At 32.6% G+C, this 27413-nt stretch overlaps 6 protein-coding genes across 7 annotated transcripts; 3 read left to right on the top strand and 3 right to left on the bottom strand.

Moving 5' to 3' along the window:
* Window positions 1-4173: 4173 nt before the first annotated feature.
* LOC110601476 (peptidyl-prolyl cis-trans isomerase CYP21-4-like) lies at window positions 4174-7458 on the bottom strand. Its single transcript, XM_043951087.1, is given in 10 exon segments — window positions 4174-4532; window positions 4628-4730; window positions 4783-5013; window positions 5385-5470; window positions 5648-5701; window positions 5873-5907; window positions 6035-6094; window positions 6096-6237; window positions 6316-6395; window positions 7191-7458. Coding segments are annotated over 8 exon segments (744 nt in total). The 5' UTR covers window positions 6184-6237; window positions 6316-6395; window positions 7191-7458; the 3' UTR covers window positions 4174-4445.
* A 254-nt stretch (window positions 7459-7712) lies between these two features.
* On the top strand, window positions 7713-12081 carry LOC110601514 (probable N-acetyltransferase HLS1). 2 transcript variants are annotated; one of them, XM_021738669.2, is made up of 4 exons: window positions 7713-8111; window positions 8261-8399; window positions 10622-10755; window positions 11090-12081. In XM_021738669.2, the coding sequence occupies exons 2-4, from the start codon at window positions 8352-8354 to the stop codon at window positions 11955-11957; spliced, it is 1050 nt and encodes a 349-aa protein (XP_021594361.1). In that variant the 5' UTR covers window positions 7713-8111; window positions 8261-8351; the 3' UTR covers window positions 11958-12081. The 2 variants fall into 2 exon arrangements, with proteins under 2 accessions (XP_021594361.1, XP_021594360.1); XM_021738668.2 differs by lacking the exons at window positions 7713-8111; window positions 8261-8399 and adding an exon at window positions 9753-10406.
* Window positions 12082-12932: 851 nt separating this feature from the next.
* LOC110602709 (LEAF RUST 10 DISEASE-RESISTANCE LOCUS RECEPTOR-LIKE PROTEIN KINASE-like 1.2) lies at window positions 12933-14543 on the bottom strand. Its single transcript, XM_021740302.2, has 3 exons — window positions 13794-14543; window positions 13332-13373; window positions 12933-13235 (listed from the first exon to the last, which is right to left on the bottom strand). Exons 1-3 carry the CDS (start codon window positions 14521-14523, stop codon window positions 13129-13131), a joined length of 879 nt encoding a protein of 292 aa, XP_021595994.1. The 5' UTR covers window positions 14524-14543; the 3' UTR covers window positions 12933-13128.
* Window positions 14544-16342: 1799 nt separating this feature from the next.
* LOC110601473 (receptor-like protein kinase ANXUR1) lies at window positions 16343-19095 on the bottom strand. The gene has a single exon (XM_021738621.2). It carries the CDS (start codon window positions 19015-19017, stop codon window positions 16459-16461), a length of 2559 nt encoding a protein of 852 aa, XP_021594313.2. The 5' UTR covers window positions 19018-19095; the 3' UTR covers window positions 16343-16458.
* Window positions 19096-21150: 2055 nt separating this feature from the next.
* Window positions 21151-21823, top strand: LOC110602575 (dirigent protein 11). Its single transcript, XM_021740125.2, has one exon. The coding sequence runs from the start codon at window positions 21166-21168 to the stop codon at window positions 21793-21795; it is 630 nt and encodes a 209-aa protein (XP_021595817.2). The 5' UTR covers window positions 21151-21165; the 3' UTR covers window positions 21796-21823.
* A 319-nt stretch (window positions 21824-22142) lies between these two features.
* Window positions 22143-25245, top strand: LOC110601204. The gene is made up of 13 exons (XM_021738257.2): window positions 22143-22325; window positions 22423-22568; window positions 22662-22710; window positions 22808-22954; window positions 23298-23434; window positions 23538-23607; window positions 23800-23890; window positions 24112-24181; window positions 24292-24387; window positions 24464-24563; window positions 24675-24761; window positions 24837-24925; window positions 25021-25245. Exons 1-13 carry the CDS (start codon window positions 22238-22240, stop codon window positions 25168-25170), a joined length of 1320 nt encoding a protein of 439 aa, XP_021593949.1. The 5' UTR covers window positions 22143-22237; the 3' UTR covers window positions 25171-25245.
* Window positions 25246-27413: the final 2168 nt, after the last annotated feature.

The raw sequence follows: 27413 nt of genomic DNA, 5'->3' as shown, positions 1-27413 counted from the left end.
AAGGAGGGATTGATTAGTAAATTTTTTAATAATTGAAGAGATTAACTAATAATTTTTTTTAAACTATAAGACTAAATAGTAAAATATTTAGTAATAAAATTAATATAGATTAATGATTAAATTTTTTAAAATGTTAAAAATATTTTAATATATTTTTTAAAATTAAAAAATTTTAATATATTTTTTTAAATTGAAAGATTAAATAGTGAATTTTTCATTTTATAAAATTTAAATAATTTTTTTAATTTTATTATTGATAAGAATATTTTTAAAATTATATATATATTTTTTTAATTAAGTGGAAATTATTGATTTAATAGAAATTTTTAATGGATGGAGTTTAGATTTTAATGGAATTAAATTTAAAAATAAAAAAATAAAAGTATTAAATTTTAAAAATGAAGAAATAAATTTATTAATTATGTTATACTTTAAAAATTAAAAAATAATTTTCTTTTGTTTTTTCTAAACCATATTAACATTCTGATTTAGGCTTTTACATGTGTTGCATTTTCTTTATCTTCAAGATTATGTTTGTAAGGGCGATCCTTGAGATAGCCCTCACTGGGTTCGAGGCCTGAGTCTCGGTCTCTGTTTAGCTGGGCTTCGCCTAACTAATTCATGTAGTGTCGGTCCAACTCCATTTCATAAAATTTTGTAAAATTTATTTGAATTTTGAATAAAATTCAGGTGAAATAAAATTTTCGTTTAATGTGACACAATAGAAAGAAAAACAATCATAGGTGAAATGGGAGATCTGATGCTCAATACTAATTTAAACCCTCAGTTTAGAATAAAAAATTTTACAATTTCTCTTCCATCAATTTTGTTGTTTGGAGGGAAATGATTTGGCTCTTTCTAGTTTAAAATTTTTATTTTTTAAAAAAAAAATTAAAATTATGTATAATTTTATAAAAATTTATTTAAATAATTTTTTTAATAAAATTAAACATTCTAAACTAAGGAAAAATAGTTTAAGATGCAAATTACAAATATGCTTTTTGGTCTTAAAAGCAGTCTATTATAATTTGACGGTAACTGTTTCTTACATGGCACTAGAGAGCAGCAAATACTGTGATGATGCACTGAAAGTGAAAGCCACCGGACTCCTCTTGTATCATTATTGCAAAAATAAAAAATAAAAAATAAAAAAAAATAAAAATAAAAAAGGAAAAATAAATAAATTAAAAAGGAAAAAAGAAAGTTGCTGCTTAGCTTTGTATACTCTTCTGTTCTTACTTTTTTCACATATATTAAAAAAAGTATTTTTTTATTAATTTTTTAATTATATTCATATTAAACACATTAACTTTTATTAAATATAAAAATATATTTTGAATATTTATTTTAAAAAATAATATTTAATAAAAATTATTTTAAAAATAAAATAAAATTAAATAAAGTATCACTATAATATAAAAGAAGAGAATAGCAATAATTTATAATACAATAAAATAAATAAATAAAAATTATGAAACCTCAGAAATATTATTTACCAGAGAGCGTCTTCAGGATGAAAGTGCTTCCTCAACTTCAAGTAGACCAATATCACTTCAATGTTTAGTGGCTTTCCTTATCCTAAATTACTTTTACTTTAATTTATTATTTAGTTAAAAAGTTAAATTTGTTTGTAAACTATATAACTGAGATAAAAAATAATAATAAATTTGATATTTTTACTCTCGACAAACTTAACCTTATTGCCATTAATTATTATTATTATTATTTGACTTCTTTTATGCAACATATTCATACCTGACCCTGAGTGCACGAGTGATATCCCAAGAACTGTTGCAGTCCCCAGGGTTAGACTTTGATCGCCATTATCCAGTGATGAAAGCTACAAAAATCGTTCTTCCTGCAATTTAGTTAAGAGAATAGAAAAATGAATAAGGAATTGAACTTAAAAAAAAAAAAAAAGAAATTAACATCAGCGTCCAAGAGTTTCCAGGTAATTAACCCAAACTCGACAAATCTCGAACATGTTAAAAGATTAGTGGATATCACAACACAATTTCAATGTTTCCGAACAGCTATGTAAGAAAATTTAAGAAACAAGCATACGTACAACTAGAACCATATGATAGATCAGAAAATATATGACAATCCAAATGCAATTTAGAGACAAAGCCTCATTTCCACATTTACTTTCTGCAAAAGCAAAGAAGAATATAACAACAGGTTGAAGTGAAAGGAGCAACAATTGAGCCACGAATAACGTCAAAGAGATTCAATAATGGTAAAACTGCAAGGAAGAAAAATAGCTGAATAATAGGGGAAACAAAGAGTATTCACAGCAAGTTCATATGCCAACTGTAAAGGTGGGACATTGCATTGCATTTCATTAGAGGACAAACGGCTGGAGAAATTTTTAAGAGAGAGAAATTACGGAAGGCAGTACTAAACTTCGGTGGACATAAAGGTCCAAGGTATTTGAGCTCCAAAAATCCCCCAAGGTATGTTTGTACCAGAAGAAAAGATATGTCGACAATGAAAATAATAATATCTAGCAAAATTCACTAATGTTAGTGTTCGGATATATGGATTTAAATCCATAAATTTGAATTTGGATCAAATAGTTCTTTTCAAAGTTCACAAAAGAATTTTAAATCTAATATTTGACTATTATCGATTACAAGAGAATTCATTTTTGTAGTGGTACCTGGGAGAACAAAAGCACTGACAAAAACAGCTTCCAAATGCTATTTAAGGCAAGGAAGTTTTTGTCATATATATAAATAGTCAATTTATGATGGTGTTTGGCATCTTAGTTTTCCTATGTTTCTTCTTCAACAACTAATGATTTCGAGCCTTCTCTTTGGTGCCTGCTTCTGTGTAGTTCAGCTTCAGTCCACGCCTCCAAATAAGTAATGCAGAATAGTGAACTCATCAGCAACGAAAATTAAGGGCGAAAGAGATATAACACTATATAAAGCTACAGAAAAGCTTGTCCACATATTTTATAGCAAAACTGACTAAAATCAAAATGAAGCATAAAAAGTTTCATAATTATATATTAATTTAATAAAACAAAAATCCTTTATGAACCAAAAAGGAAACCTAACTCCTTTGATTTTGAGAAAATGGAATAACAAATTCAATTTTTCCTCTTTAACAACAAAAGAAATATAGGAAACTTAGAGAATCTGATTCTTTTCTCAGTAACAAAACAGAATGGAATAGCTGCAGTTACTCCGCTTGAATAAGCGACACAAATCTTGAGGATCCGAGAAGCGATCCAACTCCAGCCGGGGCCGACAGTTCTCTGTTCCATGACCATTAGTATCACAACCTCCTCCTTCCCCTAACACAGATCCTGTAAAATCGACGAATGCAAGAAACGGATCTTCTTCTTGTGGCAGTTGCTGCTGCTCGTTAATTTCCATGGTCAGTTTCCTCGAGTTATTGGTTTGAAGGTGCAACTCGTCTCTTCCTCGTCATGACGAGTCGCATGTTAGTGCGACGCAAAACCTTGGAACCTCTCGGAGGAAATCGTCAAGTTCGTAATTCTCCTTCGGCGTTTTTACTTCTTTAGCGCGGGTTTTTCATTGAAACATCTTTTGAAATTTCAATTTAGACGGGGCCGACCAGACAATAAATGGATTGGTCTAGGAGTCAAGACTATAATATAGTGCTGAGATTCTTAGGATGTTTCCTTCTTTCTTTTTTTTCCCCCTCCCTTCATCTCTAGAAATCTATTCTACAATTCTTCTACAACGAGAAATTTTTTGTTTGAACCAATTTTTCAAATCAAATTATTATATTTTGAACTTTTGATTTATTTTATTAGGTAATCTACTTTGGCCTAATTTGGCATTTATAAAAGTTCAGTTATTTAATTTAATTTAACTTTTAAAGAAAAATTGGGAAAATAGACTAAAATTCTTTATTTTAATAATTAGGGTTGCTACTTAATAAACAAAATTTACTTTAATTAGGGTATTTTGAATTGAATCATCCTCTTTCGAAAATTTAATTCAATTTATTAAATAATTAGGTTGAATTTGAGTTTCATATTTCAAGAGATTCGGTTTTCAGTTTTACCATTTGGGATCAAATCAACAGTTTGTTCAATGTTACTTTTTAAAAAGTTGGAATTGCTGAGAACCTTGATCGCGACCCTTTTTTTTTTCAAAAAAAAAAAAAAAGAATAATAAGAAGAAATAATAGGGAGAGGAAGAACCAAATCAAAATAATAACCTTGTACAGGAAACAAACAAGAGGTAAAAAATGACTAACAATAACACAGGGGATCACAACAGATCGTCAATGTGGAATTAAACAGAATGTTGTATTTGTCCACTCAGCCTCGGTTAAGAAAACTCCGAACCTCCCACCTCAAAAAAGGCCCATGTGGAGAAGTGGAAATGCAGGTACGAACTACATGCGGTATCGCAGTGTTATCACGACCCACAGAAGAGCTTTACACCAAGTCCTAGTAGCACTCAAATTTCCCGTTTCAGTGTCACATTGATGATCCCTATAGGAGACTTGGGCCTATAGTGTTCATCTGTGTCCACCTCCTCAATTTCCTGACGGTACATTACAGAAAAGTTTCTTCACTAAGGATCTAAGCTACAACCTACAAGGCATAACTACAAATTGCTAAAGATGCACACTTTTGTACCTGCGCCACATCCTCTCCCTTGATGACCCGTCCAAACACTATATGCTTATCACTTAAATCTGGAATTGGTGCAGTGGTCATAAATATCTCAATCCTTGGCTGTCTTTAGTTTTTAAAGTTCCAAGCATTAAAGCCTCATGCTTTGGACTGATTATTCACAATTAGATATGACCACTACCAAAAAAAAAGGAAAAAAGAATCCACTAAATAGCATTTTTAAAAAAAAATTAAATATAATAAACATTGTATCAAGCCTACTACGAAGCTTCACTTTTGTAGTCCAATCTTCAGCAGCTCCAAGTCCTTGGGAATCCCCCCCCCCCCCTTGAATTACATAATGTTTGATCACATGATGAAAAGGCATCCCTTTGAAGTAGCACTTTTGACTTCAAAGCCAATCAAAAGATAAAAGATCAATAGACAGGAAAGAAAATAAGTAAAATAAAAAGAGGAGCATCATCAAAAGTATAATACAGAACCACAGATATAATGAGACCAACTGAGGCCGAGCAACTCAATATTTGGATTCAATATCTTATCCCAAATCATTAAAACAAGATATCAAATCTAAATTTGGCAGAGAGAGTTAAGTTTCTTTCAATCTGCCATTAATAATCCAAGAAATTAAAAGTAATTTGGGCAACCAGTTATTGTTCTTGCTCAACAATTCCCATTTTCATAAACCATATCACTAAGTATCAAAACAAGAACATTCATGTAGCACAACAATGGCATATACTGGTAACTCGAAAATTACCATGAGTCAAGAAATTTGTCCACAATCCCACGAGAACAATCTTTGTAGAGTTCTACTGTCATATAATCGTTTGATGTATTCAGAACCTACAGGGAATGAAAAGCCTATACTAAATAAATGTAAATAATACCATAAATGATACAGAAAGCAAATAGGATTTTTTTCATGCAATAAAGGGATATGTAAAATCCATTAAGATAAAAAAAGAAGACAATAAAAAAAAACTTGTGAAAAAGAATCATCAGGCAAGTGCAACAACTTACAGCATAACCCGGGAGATGATACTTCTTTGAATCTGTGAAGCTACCAGAAGCGTCCTGAACCACAGATGACGGAATTAGCTTAAATGAGTATATATTTACTTGAACAATAAAAAAGCATTGTTTTGAAACCATTTGCTATGAATTTATTGAAATAAAAAGAGAAAAGACGGAAGAACACATCTTAAACTTCTTTCTTTCCTTTTTTTTAAAGTGCCCAAACCATACCTCAAAAATTTGATAGTCCTGTTTGTTCCATTGACCTAAAAGGATTAAATTAAAATAACAAATTCACTTTTTTTTCACGAGGTGAAAATAATGAGAGGAAAGCGACAGAAGAATGTATCCACAATACAATGAGAGCCATTAGCGAAAGAGAGGACGACAAACCTCTGAGACCAATGCTTGTATGTAGCAAGCAACAACAAATACAAGCAAAACAACAACTAGGTTCACACAATTATTGTAGTGGCACTGATACAAGTTGGCCCCTTCTTTTTGCTTTGGACTAGCAGAGCCTGAGGTTTTATCCTGGCCATGAAGTACAACCTTGACTATTTTTTTCTTTAAGACATACTTTATGCAGACAGAACCTGCAAGTTACAAGACAACTCAATACTGGGCCAGAGAAGGAAGGAAGAAACCAAAATTTCAAATGAAAATTAGTGCACCTTAATTTCAGTTAAAGGTTCCTCAACTTTCCTGCTGTATTCGCTTAAAATCAACAATGTATATAGCTATATGCCTGTACCTGCAAAAGGATTACAATGATAAGTGAAAGCGAAAGCATGTAAGGACCAATATTTTACTTATAATTATTCACCAAATAAATCAATTACTACCTTTAAAACTCACTTCAGTCTACACAAAGGATTGCTTACTTTGTTGCGTTGATTTCATTGCTAAACTAATCCTTCTACAACCCCACACTTAAAGAACAAGCACATCCAAACAAACATTGACAACTCAATCAATTTGCACGTAGTTTCCAGTATACAAACTTTCATCATATTGCCATTTATGAGAATTCAACTTCCTAACTCCCCTTGAAATTTGAAGTATTAATGCAAAGTTATTGAGATAATTTCTCAAATTTAAGTTTTCAAGAAGCCTGTAAAGTTAAACAATGCTTTGTTTCAAAAAAATAAGTAATGCTTAGAAACAAATTCAAATGATCAGTTCCACATTTTCGTTGTATAAAATCAGAAACATGAAATTGAAACCAACATGAACATTCCACAGCAGCAAACCCCAATTATATCGACAATTATGAACTTTTCAGTGCTCAAGATTCAAACAAATCCAAAATCCCACTTACTATCCGAACTTCATATCTTATGACTAGATTTCAAGTTCTATAATCTGCGGTGACTTAATCATCAAGGAGAGGATACAAAAATAGATCTACAGAAAACTGAACCTGACAAAAGCTCCAAAATGTATCAGAAACCCTAACATTGCGTTGAATGGTTTAACAAAATGCAATCACAGCGAATGGAAACTACTTTAGACTATTAAAATATAGTGAAAATCTCGAAAACCGTACCTCAAAAATCGATTAAGTTAGTTAAATAATTTAATCATCCCAGAATAGGTGATCGATTGATCCTTTCCCTCCAACTCTAAAGTCCAATCTTCCGCTTCGTTGGTCTTGGACGGACCCATGTGGTGCTTCAAGATGGTGGGCTCCACATGGAGAAGCTTCAATTCAAAACTTAATTACGTGAGAATGGACGGTTGGGATAAAGTCAAGGTTAAAGACTTGTCATCAAATCTAGAGATTATGGGGACTGGTGCAACTACGCAGGAGAATGTTTACAGGATTATTCGCTTAATTAAAATTACGCGGTCTCATTAACTATATATTTTAAACATTTTATCCAAATGAGCTAGTAATCCGGTGATAATGTTTTAAGGTTAAATGGATAAATTGGGAGATGGAGATTATTTGTCCTATTTTAAATATAATAAAAACATTTTAATTATTTACACTTTATATTACTATATATAAATATATTTTTCGAAAATATATATATGTACCCGTTATCTGCACGATTCGTTGAGCACCGTAAATTGATGAAGTAACAGTGGTTCACAGTCAAAGACGGGTTATCGCCGTATGATTTCTCACTCTCGCAAGATCTGGAGGCTTTTGACTGGTAAGAATGCCACGTTCAATCCATCAAGATCATAGGCCACTGGTAGCTAAAATCCAACGGTGGCAGTGCAACAGCGATTTTGTTTCAATGGGGGTCTGCTGTTGTCCTCGTTCAAGATCAGCAGCAAATGACGAAGATCAAAGAGGATGAGGAACATTGCGGATAATGGTGGAGCAAATCGTTGTAGCATTCCCACCCGGTCTTGAATGGGACTGAGTTGGCGCTTATGATGCAGGAGCAGAGAAGCTGAGCATGATTCCCTCCCTTTTTGTGGATACGTACAGCTGGGGGTTCTGATGAGTGATCAGGTTTGGTTAGGGTTTTGGCTGTGGATGTTTCAGTTGCTTTATGACTGCAATTTTTTTTAGTTATTAGACCAGATTTTGTCATGTGTCTTGCATTATTAGAGCGTTGTACTTCTCCCGTTCTCACTGGTGACTGTATTTCTTGTCTTCAGCCCTGCAGGTTTATAATTTTCTGGGCGCTTGCTACGGCTACCAAACGCAGGGGTGGGGCTTTGCCAAAATCACTTGTTTGACTATGACGCGATGCCCATTTCAGTGGACAATTTTCGCAAGATGCGGTCCTTATCACGAGTATTATTTATTTTCATCGAACTCACTACAATTATTACTCTCCTACCGCCATAAATATATGTTTGCTTTTTTGTTTTTCTCCGTATAAAATTATTGCATACATTCCACGCATATCTCAAAAAGTGTAAGCGATCGAGTAGACTTGATCACTAGCTCCATTGACTGGCTCCACCAAAAGGGCCCTATTTTGAACCCAAAAGAAAGAAGCATATGCAATTTCTATATCATTCAATTTTATGATTTGGATATCAAGTCGTTGTAGAAGGTTCAGAGTTTCAGGTGTATATGACATGATCCCCCACTCATTACCTTCTTGACTTTTTCTTCTTTTAAAAGTTTGGTATGCAAATTAAAGTATGATACTTATCTTCTCTGTTCATCCCTTTTACTGTTGATGTAGAAACGTTCAGTAAAATTAATCATTTTTTCTAAGGATATATATTAATCAGGGATTAGAAAACTCCAAATTAGTATTTGTTCAAATGTTTTAATTAACCCAAGTTTGTATGCTAGCTAATCATGTCCAGAACTTTAAAGACTCTATCAATTGCGGCCAAATTTTAGAGGGCAATTGTTCATAAACTATAGACCATTATCTATAGACATAATCAAAAGTGCATGAGTACTGCATGATCAAAGTAATTCTAGAATGTAATCATTATATTTATGATGATTATTATGATAGACGTTATGTGATTTCTACTATAATCAATTATCCAAACTCTTCATATATAACAATTGCAGCATCACTATGTATCCAAACTTGGATCTGTTATTGAGATTCTAAAGTCGCTGCAAAATGCAGATTCTTGCAGCAGGTTGCTTGAGGTACAAGACAAAAGACCATTATGAAATTGAAGACTACTTATATCCAGTAGCTGGGATACGATCTAAAACGATGGAAATCAGCAGCAACTACCGGAATGAATGGCTTTATCACATGGTTCTACCACTCATGCTCGATTTGCTACCTCAATAAGTGGTGGGTAGCAGAGAATAAAACAGAAATACATAGTAACAAATGAATGCCACAATCCATATCAGTTTGTCTCCAAAACTTCGCCGACATCTCTTTTGGACCTTTATACTTGATTAACTCAGTGAAGAGTTTGCATCCCTTTTCACACTTAAACCAACCCATTGCAAAACAAACCACCAGAACCTCTCTACAGTCTGGTTGATAAAACTTTATCCACTCGTATCTGCAACTTAATCCTCATAATTAAATCAGCATTTTGAATCTAATGACATTTGTCCAAAAACTCATATAATCTTATAAGAAATTATAGCTAGCCTCGTCAAGCTTCAATGATCACATATATAATTTGCAGTCCTGACGTAACCTTCCTCTTTTATAGAAAGAAAAAAATTTTGGTGCTATATTCAAAAGGCTGCAAGTATAGGACATCTTATTTAACCGACATGGAAAAATAAATATTACAATGATTACAAAGATTCAGCGAATCATTCGTAACATTATTGTTCCATTTTTGTGGTACAGCCCCCTCGTTAGATGGTTTACTACTTATCGTCAAGAGTGAAACATATTGGATAGATAAAGCTAACTAGCTGGTGAAAGGGTTCACAAGGAGATAGTAACAACTTATTTAATTATGTCAGTTTGACAGAAGAAGCAATAAGAAGAGTACTTCAAGGAGGGAAAATAAATAAATAAATAAAATAAACACTAGTCTTTATATTTACATGTAAGTATATAACTGGAGGAGGTTATGGGTTATGGCAGCTAGCCTATTCAAGAAAGACTTCAGACATTATCAATTAATATTTCCCATCTCATCTCTTCCTAGTATTTTACGCAAAGAAATGGTTGACAAGTTAGAGAACAAGGTGCTTATTAGGGAATACAATGAAGACAGAGATATTAAAGTGGTGGGGAAGCTTGAGAAGAATTGTGAGATAGGGTCTAATAAGGAGGTCTCCATTTTCACCAACATGATGGGTGACCCCTTACGTAGGATTAGGTTCTATCCTGTTCATATTATGCTGGTGGGTGAGGGAGTTTCTGTTTTGTGTCACCCTTTTTAGCATTTTCAAATCCAAATATGGAAATTTATTTACTTTATGTATTATATTTTGCAGTTGAAATTACCGTTTATCCATCTACTTTTTCTTCTTAGGCAACTTTAGCTCTTTGTCCCCATATTGAGGCGATGTATAAAATGGATTGCTTGGTCACTGATGTGCTTGAAAATGGCCTACAGGTTGCGGAGCTGCGTGAAAATGGGGAACTTGTCGGTGTGGTTAGAGGATGCATCAAGTGTGTGGGGACTAGATTTGGAGCAACTTATGTGAGGTTAGGCTGCATCCTGGGCCTTCGAGTCTCTCCCAAGCATCGGTATGCTCTCTCTCCGAATTCAATATGGAAGTAATTACTGTTTTCTCTCTCATTTTCCTGAACAATTTGAAAGCCTTGAGCATGCTCATTAAGATACAGACCCGTAATTAAAGTGATGTAAATGGAAAAGGGAGAAATCATGAGGATTTCTTCAATATATTTGGCTACATGTATATATGAATGCCAAGATTAATTAGATATGAGCAACTCCTTAAATTTAGAGAATGTATAGTTGGGTTGTCGAGAGAACATTCTCTCAAAAATTATATATACTTATTGACTTTGCTGATAATAATGATAGTTAATGCATATAAATCTGTCCAAACTATTGTAGACGGATGGGGATTGGATTAAAACTTGTCAAGTCAGTTGAAGAATGGCTTGTGGGAAATGGAGCACAATATACTTTCCTAGCAACTGAAAAGAACAATGTGGCCTCTACCAATCTCTTCACTTCCAAGTGTAACTACACCAACTTTAGTTCACTGGTGATATTTGTTCAGCCAACTAGTCTCCCTGTGAAAGGGTTGTCTCAAGATATTAAGATAGAAAAGCTGCAAATAAACCAAGCAATTTCTTTGTACAATAACCGGCTAAGAGGCAAAGATATATATCCAACAGATATTGATGCTATATTGAAGGAAAAGCTGAGCCTTGGTACTTGGGTTTCTTATTTTAAAGCAGAGGAGTGGATTATCTTGCACAGCAATAATGAGAAGAATAATGAAGAAGACATCATTAGTAAAACTCCGAGTTCTTGGGCCATCTTTAGCATATGGAACTCTTGTGAGGCATACAAGTTTCATATTCGAAAGTCTTATCATCCACTTAAGTTTTTTCATGCAACTCTAAGCCATGCAAGAGACAAGATTTTCCCTTGCCTTAAATTGCCAATTTGCGACTCACTGCAGAAACCATTTGGTTTCCTATTTCTCTATGGGCTTTATGGAGAGGGAGCAAGGCTACAAGAGCTGGTGAAATCGATATGGAGCTTTGCGTCAAGATTGGCTGAAAATGTGAAGGAGAGCAAGGTGATTATTACTGAGTTAGGGGTCTCCGATCCACTAATGGAGTATGTTTCCCATGAGTCTTCTGTGTCGTGCATTGATGATCTTTGGTACTTGAAGAAAGCGAATGGCCTGGATGAACAGGTGGCCCTGGATCAAGTGGGAAATGTATTTGTTGATCCAAGAGATTTTTAGGTTTGCTATCAGCTGATTTGTTAATCAGAGTGCTTAATTATGAAATAAGTGCAATTATCCATATAGCTTGCGTATGCTTACCTACTGAAATCCTATATTAATAAGGAACTACATTTGTAAAATCTAAAATCGCATCTTATATGTTGCTGATCGATTTTATTAACATTTTTTACAATTGTTATTGATACATAACAGAAGAACGTTTCGCTAATAATTATTTAGTTTTTATTAACCACAATCAAAATAGTAATTTTGAAGATAATTTATTTGATTAAACATTACGACAATAATAATTAAATTTTTTCTTAATGTTAAATTAATATAAATATATGGTTTTAAATCGATAGATATAACGAGTAATTAGAAAGTGTTTTGCCCATTGTACTTGACAAATAATTACTCCTGTAATTATTAAGATCTATCTAACGTTACTGCCTTAAATGTATTAAAATTTATTTCAAATTAAATTTAATACAACCAATTTTAGTATAACATTATAAACATAAATAGTAAAATAATTGTTTATCAACATTAATTTTTTTTTTTTAAAAAAAAATACTTCATATAGCTATGTAATTTTACAAAGGAAATAACTAAAAGATTAGCCCACCCTCCATTATTCGCTTTTTTTATTGCATGTTTTTATATGCTTTTGTAATAATTTTTCTTGGTAGATGCAATAAATAAATAAATTTATATTTTAATCTCTGTTAAACTTATTAAAACTTTTCCGATTATAATTTTATAAAATATATCAAACTTATCACGAGGCAAACAATTTTTAAGCGATTTTGATTTAAAATTAAAGCGATTTATTTATTTTAAATTTAAATTTATTTTATTTTATTTTTTTAAATAAAAATTAAAGATTAAAGGAATAAAATTTAAAATCTCACAAATCAGATTAATTCTGTAAGACATCCCACTTTTAAATTATTATAATATGGTGGGTTTAAAATCACACTTATAGTGTCATTTAAGTCACAAAATATATTAATGAATGTATTAATTCATAAGCCAAATAGGAAAATTTTATAATAAAGAGTATCTTATTTTGTCAATCACGAATACATTTTCTCCAGAAACTGGCCTCAATTTGTATAGTTGTAGATGATTAATATAGCCAAATGGATTTGACAAAAGGCATATTTATGCTTTTCCTGGGTTGCATTCAAACAGGTTTATATGAGCCAACCCCCTTATTCTTCTTCTTCTTCTGGGTGACGTAAAACACAGTTGCCATGATAACCAAACCTCCGATGGTTAAAAGCAAAGCACCTGCAAAGTAATCATCCCCTTCATCAGTTACATAATGGTCATGATTAAAGCTCCAATTAGTTATTAATTATTTATAAATATTTAAGGGAGACTCACCTAAGGCAACATAATTTGGCCGTCGCCGAGTTGAAGCAACCCCTGCCATCGCACACAATACATTAATTAGACCATTGAAGCCGGTTTTCAAGAATTATAATTAAAACAATAAATTTTATACTGTTTTATTGCTATATTATTTTTAAAATTAATAACTTTTACTTTTTTTCTACATAATGGGGTATTCTAGAAGATTAATAAATAAACTTTAAAATCTTTTTTTACAACCTACACATGGGTCAGCAAAAGGATTAAAACACAAGTTAAAATCATCTTACTAACATATTTAGAAATTATTTTCCCCAGACATAAACTTGAAGAAGGATGCTAAAGAGCCTTCATCAAAACAAAAGTATAGTCTTAATTCTGGAGAAAGTTGAATGATTAGATATTATGCTACTCGTGTTAGTAAGTAAAATTTAAACAGTTAAAAAAAAATACACTGTACTCCAGAAGAATTACCATGATTATGGCAGTTAATCGACTCCCTTCCATAACTGCAAATGCAAAAGAAAGTACTGGGTAGGCCATTGCTGTAACTACAGAATCCACCACTGGCCTCACATGACTGGCATACACCATCAGCAGCTGCTTGATTCCATGTCAACTTGAACCCTTGATCAAAACCCTGAACCAAATCTCCATGATCCATTGCCTCTTCAATCACAGGTACAACCACAGTAGATGCACAATATCTGTTCCAATCAAACTCTGGGATTGCACCCTCCTTGAACACATATGATCTCTTAGCACCGTACTGTAGGCATTGTATGTGTGGAAGTGAAGGAGGGTACAAGCTGCAGTTGTAAAAGAAACGAACCAATTTGTTGCCTGAAGAGTTGAACAGGAGAGACGACGTATTTAATGTAATATCATGGGTTATTGTTGGACAAGTTGCTGATTTTAGACCTGAGTAAGCAAGGATGAGTGATTTATTAGAGTAATTGATGTGTTTAATGGGGTAAAGATCAGTATAATTAGAGAGATGGAGCATTGGATTTTGGTCAGCGCAAGAGAGATCAAAGCCTGGATATCCACAGTGCTCAATTTGTTGGTTTTGGTGCCAGAAAGGGTAATCAATAGTGATGCCATTACCACAATCAAAGGAAGGGCATGCTGGGTCTTGTATGGAATCGCCATTTATGGACGAGAAGAGGAGGAAGCCAAGGGGGATCAGAAGAGAATAACCCATTTGTTAGCAAGAAAAATTTTGTGGGTCGATCCTGCAAAGTACATGTCCATTTTTAGATTGTTATTTAAGAAAAAAAAAAAAAAAACGATAGTCAACGAAGTAAGTAGAAATGATTTGGAATAAATAATTTCTTAATTGTTATTGTTCGGTAATCGCGTGCATACTGCTGATGGCTGTGTTAAGTGGCACAGCTAACCATTAGCCAATCATGAGATAGAAACTCTTGATTTCAATGAGGTCTTGCTTAAAATATCATTAGACTAAATTTGAAATTTAAATTTTTATGAAAATACTACTCCGTCTATTCTGAATTAAAACACTTATAAGGCACATATGAGTAATTTTCTCCAGAAAAAATATAGAATTCACTTTGTATTTATATGATGGTATTCATTCAAAAAATTATTAAAAAAATATTATTTGAGATTTAAAATTTATTTTTTATTTTAACTATTTAATTTTACAAAATATTAAATACAATTTTAAAATTTTTTTGGATATACTAATTAACTGATATATTTTAAAATGTTTTGACGAATAATTCTATGCATAGTTAGTAGTTTTTAATATTAAAATATATTTTAATATAAAATTATTTTTTAAAATACTAACTAAACTAATATAATCTTAAACAGTTTAACGATAACCTTGATGTAGTTTTTAAAAAAATGTATTATTTTATTATTTTGAAATTTTATATTTAAAACGCGCACTTCCAGTGTGGTTGGTTTGCTTATGCAAGAATGGTAAACCCAACAAATTTCAAGAGGCTTTCCTATGATGATTGCTTGGTAAATGGTGGGAAATCTTTGAAGAACGGTAAATATTATCTGATTCACCTATTCAAATTCTTTTCGTGTACACAGTTACCTATGCTTGAATATTTTAAAGAGGGAAAGGAAAATAAAAAGAGGAAAATACTTTTTTTTTTTTTTGAAATGGAAAAATATTGTATATTTTCTTTTTTGTGTTTGATGAGTGAAAAATTAAAAGATGAAAGAAAGAAAATGATAACGGATATAAAAGAATAAAAATGTAATTTTATTAAAAAGTTATATATTTTTATTTTTTTTTTCTAAACCGAAGAGAAAATAATTAAAAAAAAAAAAATTTATTTTCCTTTTTTCTCTTATTTTATTTTATTTTTCCTTTTCCTCTATCCAAATAAAATCTTAATCATCTACAATATTAAATAAATTATTTTTATCTTTGATAAATTTACTAGGACCTGTAGTCATAGCAATCCTCATATTCAATTACTTCAATCATTTTTAAATATTTGATGCTTTTAAAATTTTTATTATTTATGTATGATTTAATTTTTTATGATTGACATCTCTAATTTTTAATAAATTTTAAAGAAAAGGATTCTAAATTATGAGATTCATCCATTCAAATTTTTTTATATACACTTCTATGATTTGAAATAAAAAAAATTATAAGATGATTTCTTTTCTTACAATTTTATTATTTGAAATAAAAGAGTTTTATTTTATTTTAATTTAAAAAAATTTCTTTAAATATGAAATCATGTATAATTCATGAGAATTTTTTATATATATATAAAATTATTTATGCCAAAAGATGGATCTACGAAGGAGGGAGAAAAAACAAAAACAACCTTAGCAATTATACGTGAAATCTTTTCTTTTTTTTATTTTTTTTATTTTTCTCTTTGCAGAAAGAACTTGTTTTATGAAGAGAAGATCCCACGTGCTTTAATTAATAAGTCATTATTGAGATCAATTGGAAAATAAAATGATGCAAACAAGAACACAATCTACAGAAGCAGGAAATTAGAGGGGCTAAAATACGGGAGGAGAGAATTCAGAAAATCACAAATATATAAAATTTTCAAATTCAAGAGTCTATTGTGAAGCTCCAAAGGGGAAGAAACTGAAATAAGAACAAGGTAACTGAAGTAGAACAATTTTCTTATCTTCCTCTAGGATGAGCTATCTGTGAAAATATTTCGTTCTGGCTCACGTCATCGTTCTCCTCGCTCAATGAACTCTCCTCCAAAATGGTAAGCATATGTCTGTTCATCCCATAAGTGTCATTTCCCTTGCTCTCTGAAACCATTTTAGCCCCTGTAGGGTTATCTTGCAACTGGAGAGAGAATTCTAGATTCCACAGCACATCACCCATTGAAGGACGATGGATCCCGTGATCAGACAAGCACTTTTCAGCTGTCTCCGCAAACTTTTTGAGACATTCAGGTTGTATCTCAGTCTTTATATGCGGATCAATGATATCCTCGATGATTCCCTTCTTTTGGCAATGCAGAGCCCACTCTGCAAGACTGACTTGTTCTTTAGACAAGTTAGGATTAAGGGCTGGCCTTGCACATAATGCTTCAAATAGGACTACCCCAAAAGAGTACACATCGGATTTTTCTGTCAGCTGTTGCCTTTTGAAGTACTCAGGATCTAAGTATCCAAAGCTGCCCTTTACTACTGTACTGACATGACCTTGGCTGTTGAGATTAGGACCTGTTTTTGACAGACCGAAATCAGAAACTTTTGCCACCCACTTCTCATCCAATAGAATGTTTGTTGTCTTCACATCCCTGTGAATGATTGTGTATTTGGCACCAGTATGAAGATAGTGGAGTCCCCTTGCAGCACCAATACATATCTCCAATCTTTGCCTCCAGGATAATGATGAGGTAGGCTTGGTACCCTTGTAGATGTGTTCCCTGAGAGTACCATTTGCCATGTAATCATAAACCAGAGCCATCTCGCCATCTTCTTCACAAAATCCAATTAAGGACACTAAATGTTTGTGTCTCAACTTGGACAACATCTCAATTTCTGTCTGGAACTCATTAACTCCTTGTTCTGATGACGGGTTTGATCTCTTAATAGCAACTTTTGTCCCATGATCAATAACGCCTTTGTAAACCTTCCCAAATCCTCCAACCCCAATAACATTAGACTCGTCAAAGTTCTTGGTTGCATGTTTGATCTCTGGCAATGAAAAATGGCGACATAGACCTTGTGCAAGATTGGAAAGGTGGCTACTAGCACTGCTTTTTCCTGAGATAGTCGAATTTCCATAGAGTGGCAACCAGCTATGACTCCCAGCCTGACTTCCATTGAGACCCCTCTTCTTTCTGAGGACAAAAATGGAGATAATAGCAGCCACTGCTAATCCAGCAACCCCACCAGCGATGCCACCAATTATCGAACTCGAACTTGATCCTGATGAAGAAAATGCTTTCTCTGCTTCTGCCTTGAGCATCATTGGCGAAGGGACAGGATTCGGGCCAGCCAAATTACCCCTTTGGTCATCAAGCTTAAAAATCTCCAATCCATTCAAAATTGAGTCATAGTATTGAGGCTTCAGTCCTACAGAAGGATGCAATGCCACCCATAACTGATCGTCACCAATCTGATCAGGAACATACAAGGAGTAATCCTTATAAAATGGCACTCCTTGAGACCCTGCCCAGCTGATCACATCTGCACCACTTTGTGCTGTTTGGTTATTTATATAAATATCAAATGCTCTCTGGTTGCTTCTGCTCAGCAGAAACTCACAGAAGTGGAACCTTAAAAGGTAGGTAAAATTGGCATCAATGTAAAATATCCAAGTGAGATTATAATTCACATTCACCTTTGGATCTGGCCCCATTGTTCTTGCAGTACTATAAACATTTAACGGGGCAATAGACCGGGGTACGTCAGCGGTAGGATATTTGATAGTGATGTTAGCTTGGGACGTGACGCCAATAGCTGCACCAAATAGATAGGGCGTATCATCGTACCATGTTCGTGTGAGGCCTGAGTCATTGGATGCAGGAATGAATTGTCCACCAACGTTTAGCCTGAACATTGTTTGTAAGGAAGAGTTGGTAAGATCAAAATTTTCGTCACTTAAGCCGACCATCGCAGCAGACTGGTAAATGTCAGGCATGGGAATTACTTCAATGCCATTGACAAAAGCGTATGAATCATCATAATCTGGAGAAGGTGTGAATGTGAGATCAAGATTGCCAGAGCCAATTGGGGTCAGAGAGTATTCCTTAATGAGATATGCCATTGTGAGAGCTTGTGCCGTAATGGAAGCGCTGAAATTCTTGAGAAGTTGGAATTTATTTGCAGTGACAGCAAAATAGGAAGTATTAGAACTGAGAGAGCTGTAAGTTGATGGATAGAAATGGAGCCTGACCCAGAGGCGACTCTTTTTAGGAACAGAGAGCTTATATGTGTATGCAGATGTGAAAATTCTTGCAGTCATGTATGGGACGGTGGATGGTAATGAAGGGTCTTGACTATCGGCCGATGCCGTCATCGAATTGCTAGAAGAGTTTATATATTTGGTATCAGGTTCCCATTTCCTGCCATCGCTATCAGTGTCTTCATTGGTTGCGCCACATGCGAGGATATAAGACTCTGAATCTGATGCAGAGCCTTTACTTGAAACTGGGATTGAATTCAAGGTGATAAAGAAGAAAACAGTAAGAAAAAAGATGCGTTCACTGCTGTTCATATCTGAGATGACATTTAAGAAAATAACAGATTGCAAGGAAAACACAGAATCCAAAGAAGAGGAGAGAAAGTGTTTCCTGCACCAATAATTTCTGGTTTGACAATATTAGTTGTATAAGATTAAATCTCCATTGCAATAGGATTAGCAAGTTTTCCAAGAAATATCGCAGGGAAAGAAACATAGAGAATAGAGGAGCTTTCTCTCTCCAAAATCTTCTCTGGGTTGTTTTGTTGGGGGATGCAAATTGCAATGTGGTGGGGATGTTAAGACATGAGCGGTGGTCAGAGAGAAACGGAAGGATAAAAAAGGTAATAACGCTGGTTTGCGTTAACTGCCCTTAAAACTTGGGTTTTAATTAGGGGGTTCTTACATTCTTCTTTTTGTTTATTTTATTTTTCTAGCAAACGCATGCTTCTGGTAGTCTCTATGCATGCCCGTCCAATTTTCTTATATTTAGTTTTTTTTTAAATAATTTTTATTTATACTACTAATATAATAAAATCTATAGCTTAAAAAAAATTATTTTTTAATATGATTAACGGTTATTCTCTTTATTATTTTATTATTTCATTCTTTTTATGTCGTATTCTCTTTATTTTGTAATTTTTATATAATTTTTTAAAATTGTAATTTTTTATATTATAGTGATATATAAATTATAACTCTATTTAATTTTATTTTATTTTAATTTTTTTAAATATTATTTAATATTTAATAAAATTTAATATTTTTAAAATAAATATAAAATTAATAAAAAAATTTAAATAAAGTGGAAAAAAAATGAGATGGGTGCATGTAATTTTTTTTTCATAGTAAATTATTATTATTATTTTTTTTTGTAAAATGGGGATTGGGGGATTAGAATTTGAGATCTCTGAGATTTATTCGGATACACTTACCACTAAATTAAATCTGTGAGTACTTCATAGTAAATTATTGATTCACTTTTTAATATATTCATATTTAATATGTATTTAAAAGATAAATTTATAAGTTTTAAGAAGAATTTATTAATTAATAAAATGAGTGAGAGTATATTTAAAATAATATAAAATTTACTAATTTGGTTATAGGTTTTTTTAATTAATATAAAAATGACAATATAACTATGTTTGTGTCATTTAACTTAGTTCAGCTCTAATGTGAAGTTTTTTTTTTGCTTATATTACATTTTTATTTTGTTTACTAGAAATCTTTATCATGCTATAATAATAAAATTTTAAAATTATATGATATAATACATTGATTATATATATATATCATAATCAATTAGTCGCTAAGGAAACACCAACATAAAAAAGTAAATAAATAAAAATCCCACCAGCTCCATTTGCTTTGCCAAATTTGGGGGGAAAAATTTCTTATACTTTGAAAAATAATTTTTTATGATATTTTGTTCTAATATTAAAAATACAAAATTTTAAAAAGACTACTGTTGTGTCTAATGATTTTAAATTTTAAAACCCAGAGTGGCGTGTGTGGCATATGTAGGCATTTTAAGATTTAATAAAACTTATAATTTGGTTTTTATTTTTCTTATAAAAAATAATTTAGTCATAAAGTCTCATTTTATTAAAATTATTTTTAGATTATAATAAATTTAATTACTCAAATTTTACTTTTTTATAATAGTTTACTTGTTTAAATTTAATATTTGTAACAAATTTAATTCTTATAATTTAATAGGTATAGAATTTTAGTATATTCAATTTGGATTAACTTTTAATTTACTGTAAATTAATAATAATATTTAAAAAATATTATTTTATTATTTTTACGTCCCCTAATTTTTATTTATTTTACTTTTTTATATATAGTAAAAAATATATTTTTTTAATAATTTTTTAATTATATCTATTTTAAATATATTAAATTTTATTAAATAATTTTAGAAAAATTAAAAAAAAATTATAAAATGAAAAGTGTAATAAAATAAAAAAAATTCAGACTAAATTATTTAATATTGAAAAAACAGAAATTAAGTTGTCGGTTATGGTAACATAGCTTATAATTTATTGATGTGCTTGTGGGGAGATTGGAAGCCAAATAACAAAGTAAAATAAGCCTAGATTTCATAACCACTTGGTCATTAATAACATTAAAAAAGCTAATCACTTTTATCAATTTTGTCAATTTCCTCCATAAACAATGGCATTGTCTTGGCAAAGCATATTCCCCTCCGTCCATATACCTTCATTTCCATTTCCTGTTCTCCTTCAACCTTTGAAAACTGTAGCCCCAAAAGAAATAGTCATGTCCACCAAGGTTCTCTTCTTCATCTCCAGCTTAGCTCTTCTATATGTTGCCTACACCATCCCCAGACAAGATCCAAAGCAAACTAACCTTGTAGTTTATGTGCATGATTACTTCACCGGCCCTGACAGTTCAGCAATCACCGTCGCCGGGAAAAGTGGGCCCAACTTCCACATCCTACACTTTGGGACAGTTGCAGTGGTTGATGACCCAGTTACTGAAGGAGCCTCTATCGAGTCCAGAGAGATTGGTAGGGCTCAAGGGACCTACATCAACTCTCAGCTTGATGGGAAGGGCTTGTACATGGTGTTTTCTCTTATATTCACAGATGGGGAGTATAAAGGGAGCACCTTGGAAATCCAAGGATCTGATATATTTTCAATGAAGGAGAGAGAATTTGGGATTGTTTCTGGGACGGGCTTTTTTAGATTTGTTAAGGGGTATGGTACTATGCAAACTGAGTTCATGGATATTCCTAATTTGAGAGCTATTATCAAGCTCAATATTACTGTTAAGCATTATTAATAACATTTTTATTTTTATTTCCTTGTCAGCAGTGTCTTTTTCCCTTTTTCTTCTCAAGTAGAAACCTATTTAAAAAAACTCTCAGTACTTCTGGGTTGGGCCTTGGCAAGTAATTTGTCGAAATGTTGGGCCTTCCACCACCAATTTGTCTGAGGCCTAACAAAATATAAATATCTTAGGTTCAAATTGTATTAAAATTAATACACGTCCGGTCCATCTAATTTTTTTCGAAAAGCAACTATCATTCATTCAAAACATGTATTACTTTCGTATAAAATTTTTTTTATTCATTATCTAAAATAATTAACATATTTATGTATTAGTTTTAAAAATAAGGGATGAAAAACTAATTTAATTAGTACTATGTTTGACTTATCTGTGGTTACAACGGAAGTATCTTTGTTAAGCCGCCAAAGTCTGCTGGCCATTTAACTGATAACGGATGTTCCCTGTTTATGTTTCTGTGCCTCTGTCTGTTAACATGGCATTCAGTTTCTCCATTAATGCTTCCATTTTACCTCAACACCAAGGTTTCCTTCTTCTGCTTTTTTTCGCTTCTATCTTTCTTTCCCTGTACATTGTAAGGATAGTTTTAGATTTTGTTAGCTCCAATTTCTTTCATTTCAGGAAAAGCGGGTTACAGGAACAGTAGATGTCTTGAAAGTGTCAGAAACATGGTGAGAAAATTTGAGGTTCCTTCAGTTGTGTCTGCTCCACAGGAATCCCTGCAAAAGGGCAACTGGGTCAAGCTCATATGCGGTGCAAGCTTTGAGGTATCAAGAATTCTAAAACCCTACAATATCAAAAACTTCAAAATTTTCCAACTGTCCCTTTAACTTTTTGTTCCCCTTTCTTTATCTCTCTAGGATGCTGTTGATATCAGGAATCTCTCTTTGGTTTACACTCTAGCCGGAGGTTAACACTCTTAAATTTCAATTAGTATCTATTAGTTTGAAGATATGTGCCTGTGTTGGTTTTCAAGGTTCATGATTAGGTGATGAACGATTTGCAGTTGATTGCATTGATTGTGCTGCTGATGAATCAGTGGTTAGTGCTGTAAATGAAGGTATTGAAGCTGCAATAGAAATTGTTCACATTCGAAGGCCTTGGGTAATGATTAGCGTTAATGACGATAAAGATCTTCACTTTCGCAAAGCCGGTAATCCTCTTTCTTTCTCTCTCTCTCCTGATGTCTCAGCTTATTTTTTTTCGTTAATTTAGATCACACTGCTGAGTACCATCTTCTGCCAATACAAGAAAATGCTATTCCCATTTTAGTTATCCATTTAAACAAAGAGACCAAGCGTTACCAATAAGCTTTGGCTCAGAAGTATTATTGCGAGGTATCGAATTTGAATCACAATTAGAGCCACAAAAGTTGTTCCTTCCTTTTAGTCACAGGATGGAGGGACAAGAGGTTTCTGTGAAGGTTTTGAAAAGCAAAGCTAGGTCTATGAGTTGTATGAATCCTTGTCTAGCTGACTGTATACTTTCTGTCACAGAATTTGATGCAGAGGAATGTCCACCAGATTGTTCAAGGCCCTGTGAAAATGTTTGTCCTGCAGATGCAATATCATTAGAGGAAGACAAATCACCAGCACATTTCTCCTATGGTACAAAAATGCTAAATGTGTTAAAGGTCTTACATAATTTACTTTTTGGGGTTTGTAATTGTTCACCTATATCATTGTCACATTGCCATTTTTCCAATATTCATTTATGTGATCAAAACTGATATACAGGGCGGAGTAATCACTGAACGCTGTTATGGCTGTGGCCGTTGCTTTCCCATATGCCCCTACGATAAAATAAGTATGTAAATTTTATATATGTATACATATGTGTATGTATTTTGTTATGCTAATCAGTATTTTGGCTTTCCATTATGAATCCTTTCCCCTACAAAACATAAACTTCTTTCCTTTTTTTCTCTCAAGGCTTCAGGCATTTAGGAATGTGTTCCATTAATCATATAGAAAAACTAACTTGCTCAAATTGATCTAGGAGTGGCTACATATGTGAGAGATGCTATTGCTACTGCTGAACTTCTTAAAAGAAATGATGTTGATGCCATAGAGATACATACAAGTGGAAGGTGCAATTCCCTATGCTGATAAATTGGAACTATTTGCTCTATTTCTCCTTTATTTTCATTATACTCTTCATATAGACTGTGACTTGGGACCATGTTCTTCAAGCCTTGAAAATTGGTCCTTACACCTTTGAATTGCAAAGATAAAATTCTCTTTTTATTCATGTTCTCTTCCTCTTCCTATGAGCAATGGCATTCACATAGGAAGTATGTAATTTTTGTAGGCAGATGGCGTCCTTCAAGGAACTTTGGGATGGCTTGGGAGACTCACTTGGATGTCTGAAACTACTCGCAGTGAGTATAGAAACCTGCATTGCTGATTGATTACCGGAAATATACAAGTTAGATAACCTGTCTAGTATTTAGTTTTTGAGTGAATGGAATTAACCCATTAATGTCAACAGGTTAGCTTACCTTATGCTGGGGATGCAACTGTATCTTCAATGAACACTATGTACTCAGTGATGGAACCTCAGCTAAAATGCCTCAATTTATGGCAGGTTTGCAACTTGTTACTTAAAATGTTATCATCACCACTCGTTTCTTTTAATAATCCATATTCCCTATGAACTAAAGTTGGATGGCCGTCCCATGAGTGGAGATATTGGCCGAGGTACCACAAGGGAATCAATTGCATTTGCTGTCCGTTTGGCTGCAGCCAACAGCAGGCCTCACGGTTTGTGTGCAGACTCACTAGCTTTGTGTACACATTTTTATGGTCAATTTGAGCAGTTCTCAGCTGAGGATGTTGTAAATTAAGCTTGTACTTCACCTTCCTGTCTGTTAGGTTTTTTTCAATTGGCAGGCGGCACAAATGCACATACTGTTGATGGACTAAAAAGAGAGGGACTTTTTCAAACAGCAGTAGTTGCTGGTAGTTGTATGCCCCATTTCTTGGATGTTTTATGCAATAATAATTTTTCTCTTACTTTTCCCCCTCTTTTCTTAGGGAGCTCAAAAGAAAATAAATCAGTGGCTTCATCACCTTGTTCCAATTCTTTAATTGGTGGGATAGCTTATGGTGGCTATGCACGCAAGGTTAATAATTGCATTTTCTTCTACATTCAGTACCTGTTTTAAACACTATATCTGGAAGTTCTTTACCTGAGATGTTTGTAATTCTACAACTTCAGATTGTTGGGAGGGTCTTAAGGTCCATGCAATCACAGCACGGCCTCGCTTGTATTGAGGATCATCCAGAGCATCTCTTAGAGGCGCTTACAGAAGCGCTTGGTTTGGTTGGATCAGTAAAATGTTATGATCCACTCCCGCAAGATAGCTGATGCAGCCTGAATTATCTGTTTTCTGCAAGAATTCTCGTTTTCTAAAACTTCAATAAAGTAATACATATGGTTTTAGATTTGGCATCTCCATTGGAAAGTTTCAGGTTTAAATACTCCAAACATGCAGGAAAAGTAAGAGTTGCCTTTTATTATGTAGCTCATCTCATAGATTCCTAGAAAAAAAAAAGGTCATTTTTCCTTTATTTGATATGATTCATTTCATAATAAAAGAATTTAAATGAATTCTAATAAAATTATATATGATTTTGTTTTTTCAAAAAATGAAAGTTTTATAAGATAAAAAAGAAGTGTATACTTTCATCTAAAAAAGAAATTAGATAGAAAAAAAAATAAATTATATTCTTGTAAAATTTTTGATTTCCAAACAAAGAGTTTTTGTAATCTTGAAACCTATGCTTTTGCCGAACTCCCTCCTACCCTGAGGGAAGATGTAAAACCCACTTAGTCTAACCATATTCTATCATATCGAAGAAAATATTTTTAGTAGTAGTTGCTAGACTCTACTTGGTTGGCAGTCCGTGAAGCATTATCTGACAGATGACCTGTAATAAAAATCTTTAATTACATAGCTGTTCTTGACCAATCTTTAATCCATCCAATTCAATGCCAATACCTACTGTGATTTCTGATGGGTCCTCCCCTGATTTCAAATGTATGTTGGACTTTATAAAGTAATATAATGGAGCACCATTCTCTCTCCTTTTAGGGAGGAAGGCACGGGTTATTTATTTATTTACTTGAAGGGAGTTTTTCAAAAATAATTTCTTATTGAAATCCCAATTGCCTGGTGCTGCTGCTAGAAACCATGTCAAATATGCATGTGAATCGAATTTGACACCTCTGAACTAATGGAACATATCAGAATTAATATTGTATCTCAAAATTAATATATATATTTCTCCAATTTCTAGAAGAGTATTTTGATTTTTGTATTATAATTTCATCAAATTGAAAATTTCTCCATTCATATTTTAAAATAGTTTTTTTATTTTTATTAAATTTAAAATATAATAATTATATCATTAATTTTTAAACTATTGAGAATATGTGTTAATTTGATGTAATTTAAGACGATTTAAAAATATTTTATTCATCTCGTTCATATGTAATTAATAAAAATTGAATGAAGTAATTTTTAATTTGATAGAATTAAAATATAATGATTAAATTATTTATTTTTAAAAAATTAAAAGACAAATATTTTCATTTTTTATATAAGAGAAAGTAATTTACACTTGATATTAAAGTCCTACTCCACTAATGCCTAATCCCAATAAGCCCTGCAATAATTAAGCCAAAGTCAAGTAGTGGAGGATATGATTTTACTTATTTATTTATTCCAATTTGCTTGGGTATGTAGAGCCTAAGTTGAGATTGACCTAATGGTAAAGGAACGGATTTTATGGTGTTGTGAAAGTCAATGTTCCAACTTCTCCGCAAACACCAGTAAGATAAAATCCACTCCATAAACTTTTCAAACTATTGAAATATTCTGGCGTATAAACTTGGTTGATGAGTGATTTTGATACTATAATAATTTTATAATATATATTCATTTGCCAATATAAAAGCATTCTTAATGAAGTGAAATTGATATTTTTTTATCTGCAAAAATATATTATAAAACTATAACGAGCAGTAAAATTAAGTTAAAGATAATCAAATAAAATCTTGGAAAAATATAAAAAAAATCTGATGTCAAAAATTCTATTTTGCTAACCTATCTGTTATAACGTTAGCCGAACGAAGAAATTTAACTGAAGAAAATAAATTAAAAGTGCGATAATAGAGTTGAGATAGTACAAACTGAAACTCTAATATCTCAAGATATTAGGTAGGCCATTGATAAGGCCAAATTTAAACTCATTTATCATGTTGTTATCAATGTTAATTTATATTTTTTCTGCCTATATAACGACCCGCAAATCGGACCGCCACCGGCGCTAGGATTCAGGTCGACTTAAGATCGCCGAAACCCGTAGCAAGCCTGTTATACTCTCTGTGTACCTGTAAATCCCATACATGATCATACATTTTCTGTGAAAATAAAAACTTGCCTCTGAACCAAGACTCAACCTGTGCATGCACTATCTATGTACACAGACCTCCTTGCCAGAGCACTCATTGCTCTAGCTGAGTCCACACAGTATATGTTAAACCTGGTCAATCATACTCATCAACTGGACGTATACATAAAAACAGACCATGTTACAAAAGGATTT

The sequence above is a fragment of the Manihot esculenta genome, chromosome 15 (genome assembly GCF_001659605.2).
Source record: "Manihot esculenta cultivar AM560-2 chromosome 15, M.esculenta_v8, whole genome shotgun sequence".
Taxonomy (NCBI): domain Eukaryota; kingdom Viridiplantae; phylum Streptophyta; class Magnoliopsida; order Malpighiales; family Euphorbiaceae; genus Manihot; species Manihot esculenta.
The sequence above is the reverse complement of the archived record's forward strand: the minus strand, read 5'-3'. Positions and strand labels throughout refer to the sequence as shown.

What these genes read in the sequence shown, in the direction of transcription:
- LOC110601473 (XM_021738621.2), bottom strand. Translation starts at nt 19,017, where the DNA reads ATGAACAGCAGTGAACGCATCTTTTTTCTTACTGTTTTCTTCTTTATC.
- LOC110602575 (XM_021740125.2), top strand. Translation starts at nt 21,166, where the DNA reads ATGGCATTGTCTTGGCAAAGCATATTCCCCTCCGTCCATATACCTTCA.
- LOC110601204 (XM_021738257.2), top strand. Translation starts at nt 22,238, where the DNA reads ATGTTCCCTGTTTATGTTTCTGTGCCTCTGTCTGTTAACATGGCATTC. An exon ending in GATGTCTGAAACTACTCGCA is followed by an intron (nt 24,182 to 24,291) that starts GTGAGTATAGAA and finishes TAATGTCAACAG; the next exon opens with GTTAGCTTACCTTATGCTGG. An exon ending in AGCCAACAGCAGGCCTCACG is followed by an intron (nt 24,564 to 24,674) that starts GTTTGTGTGCAG and finishes CCTGTCTGTTAG; the next exon opens with GTTTTTTTCAATTGGCAGGC.
- LOC110602709 (XM_021740302.2), bottom strand. Translation starts at nt 14,523, where the DNA reads ATGGGTTATTCTCTTCTGATCCCCCTTGGCTTCCTCCTCTTCTCGTCC. An exon ending in GATTAACTGCCATAATCATG is followed by an intron (nt 13,374 to 13,793) that starts GTAATTCTTCTG and finishes GTGCGATGGCAG; the next exon opens with GGGTTGCTTCAACTCGGCGA. An exon ending in GCCAAATTATGTTGCCTTAG is followed by an intron (nt 13,236 to 13,331) that starts GTGAGTCTCCCT and finishes ATTACTTTGCAG; the next exon opens with GTGCTTTGCTTTTAACCATC.
- LOC110601514 (XM_021738668.2), top strand. Translation starts at nt 10,137, where the DNA reads ATGGCAGCTAGCCTATTCAAGAAAGACTTCAGACATTATCAATTAATA. An exon ending in ATCCTGTTCATATTATGCTG is followed by an intron (nt 10,407 to 10,621) that starts GTGGGTGAGGGA and finishes AATGGCCTACAG; the next exon opens with GTTGCGGAGCTGCGTGAAAA. An exon ending in CGAGTCTCTCCCAAGCATCG is followed by an intron (nt 10,756 to 11,089) that starts GTATGCTCTCTC and finishes AAACTATTGTAG; the next exon opens with ACGGATGGGGATTGGATTAA.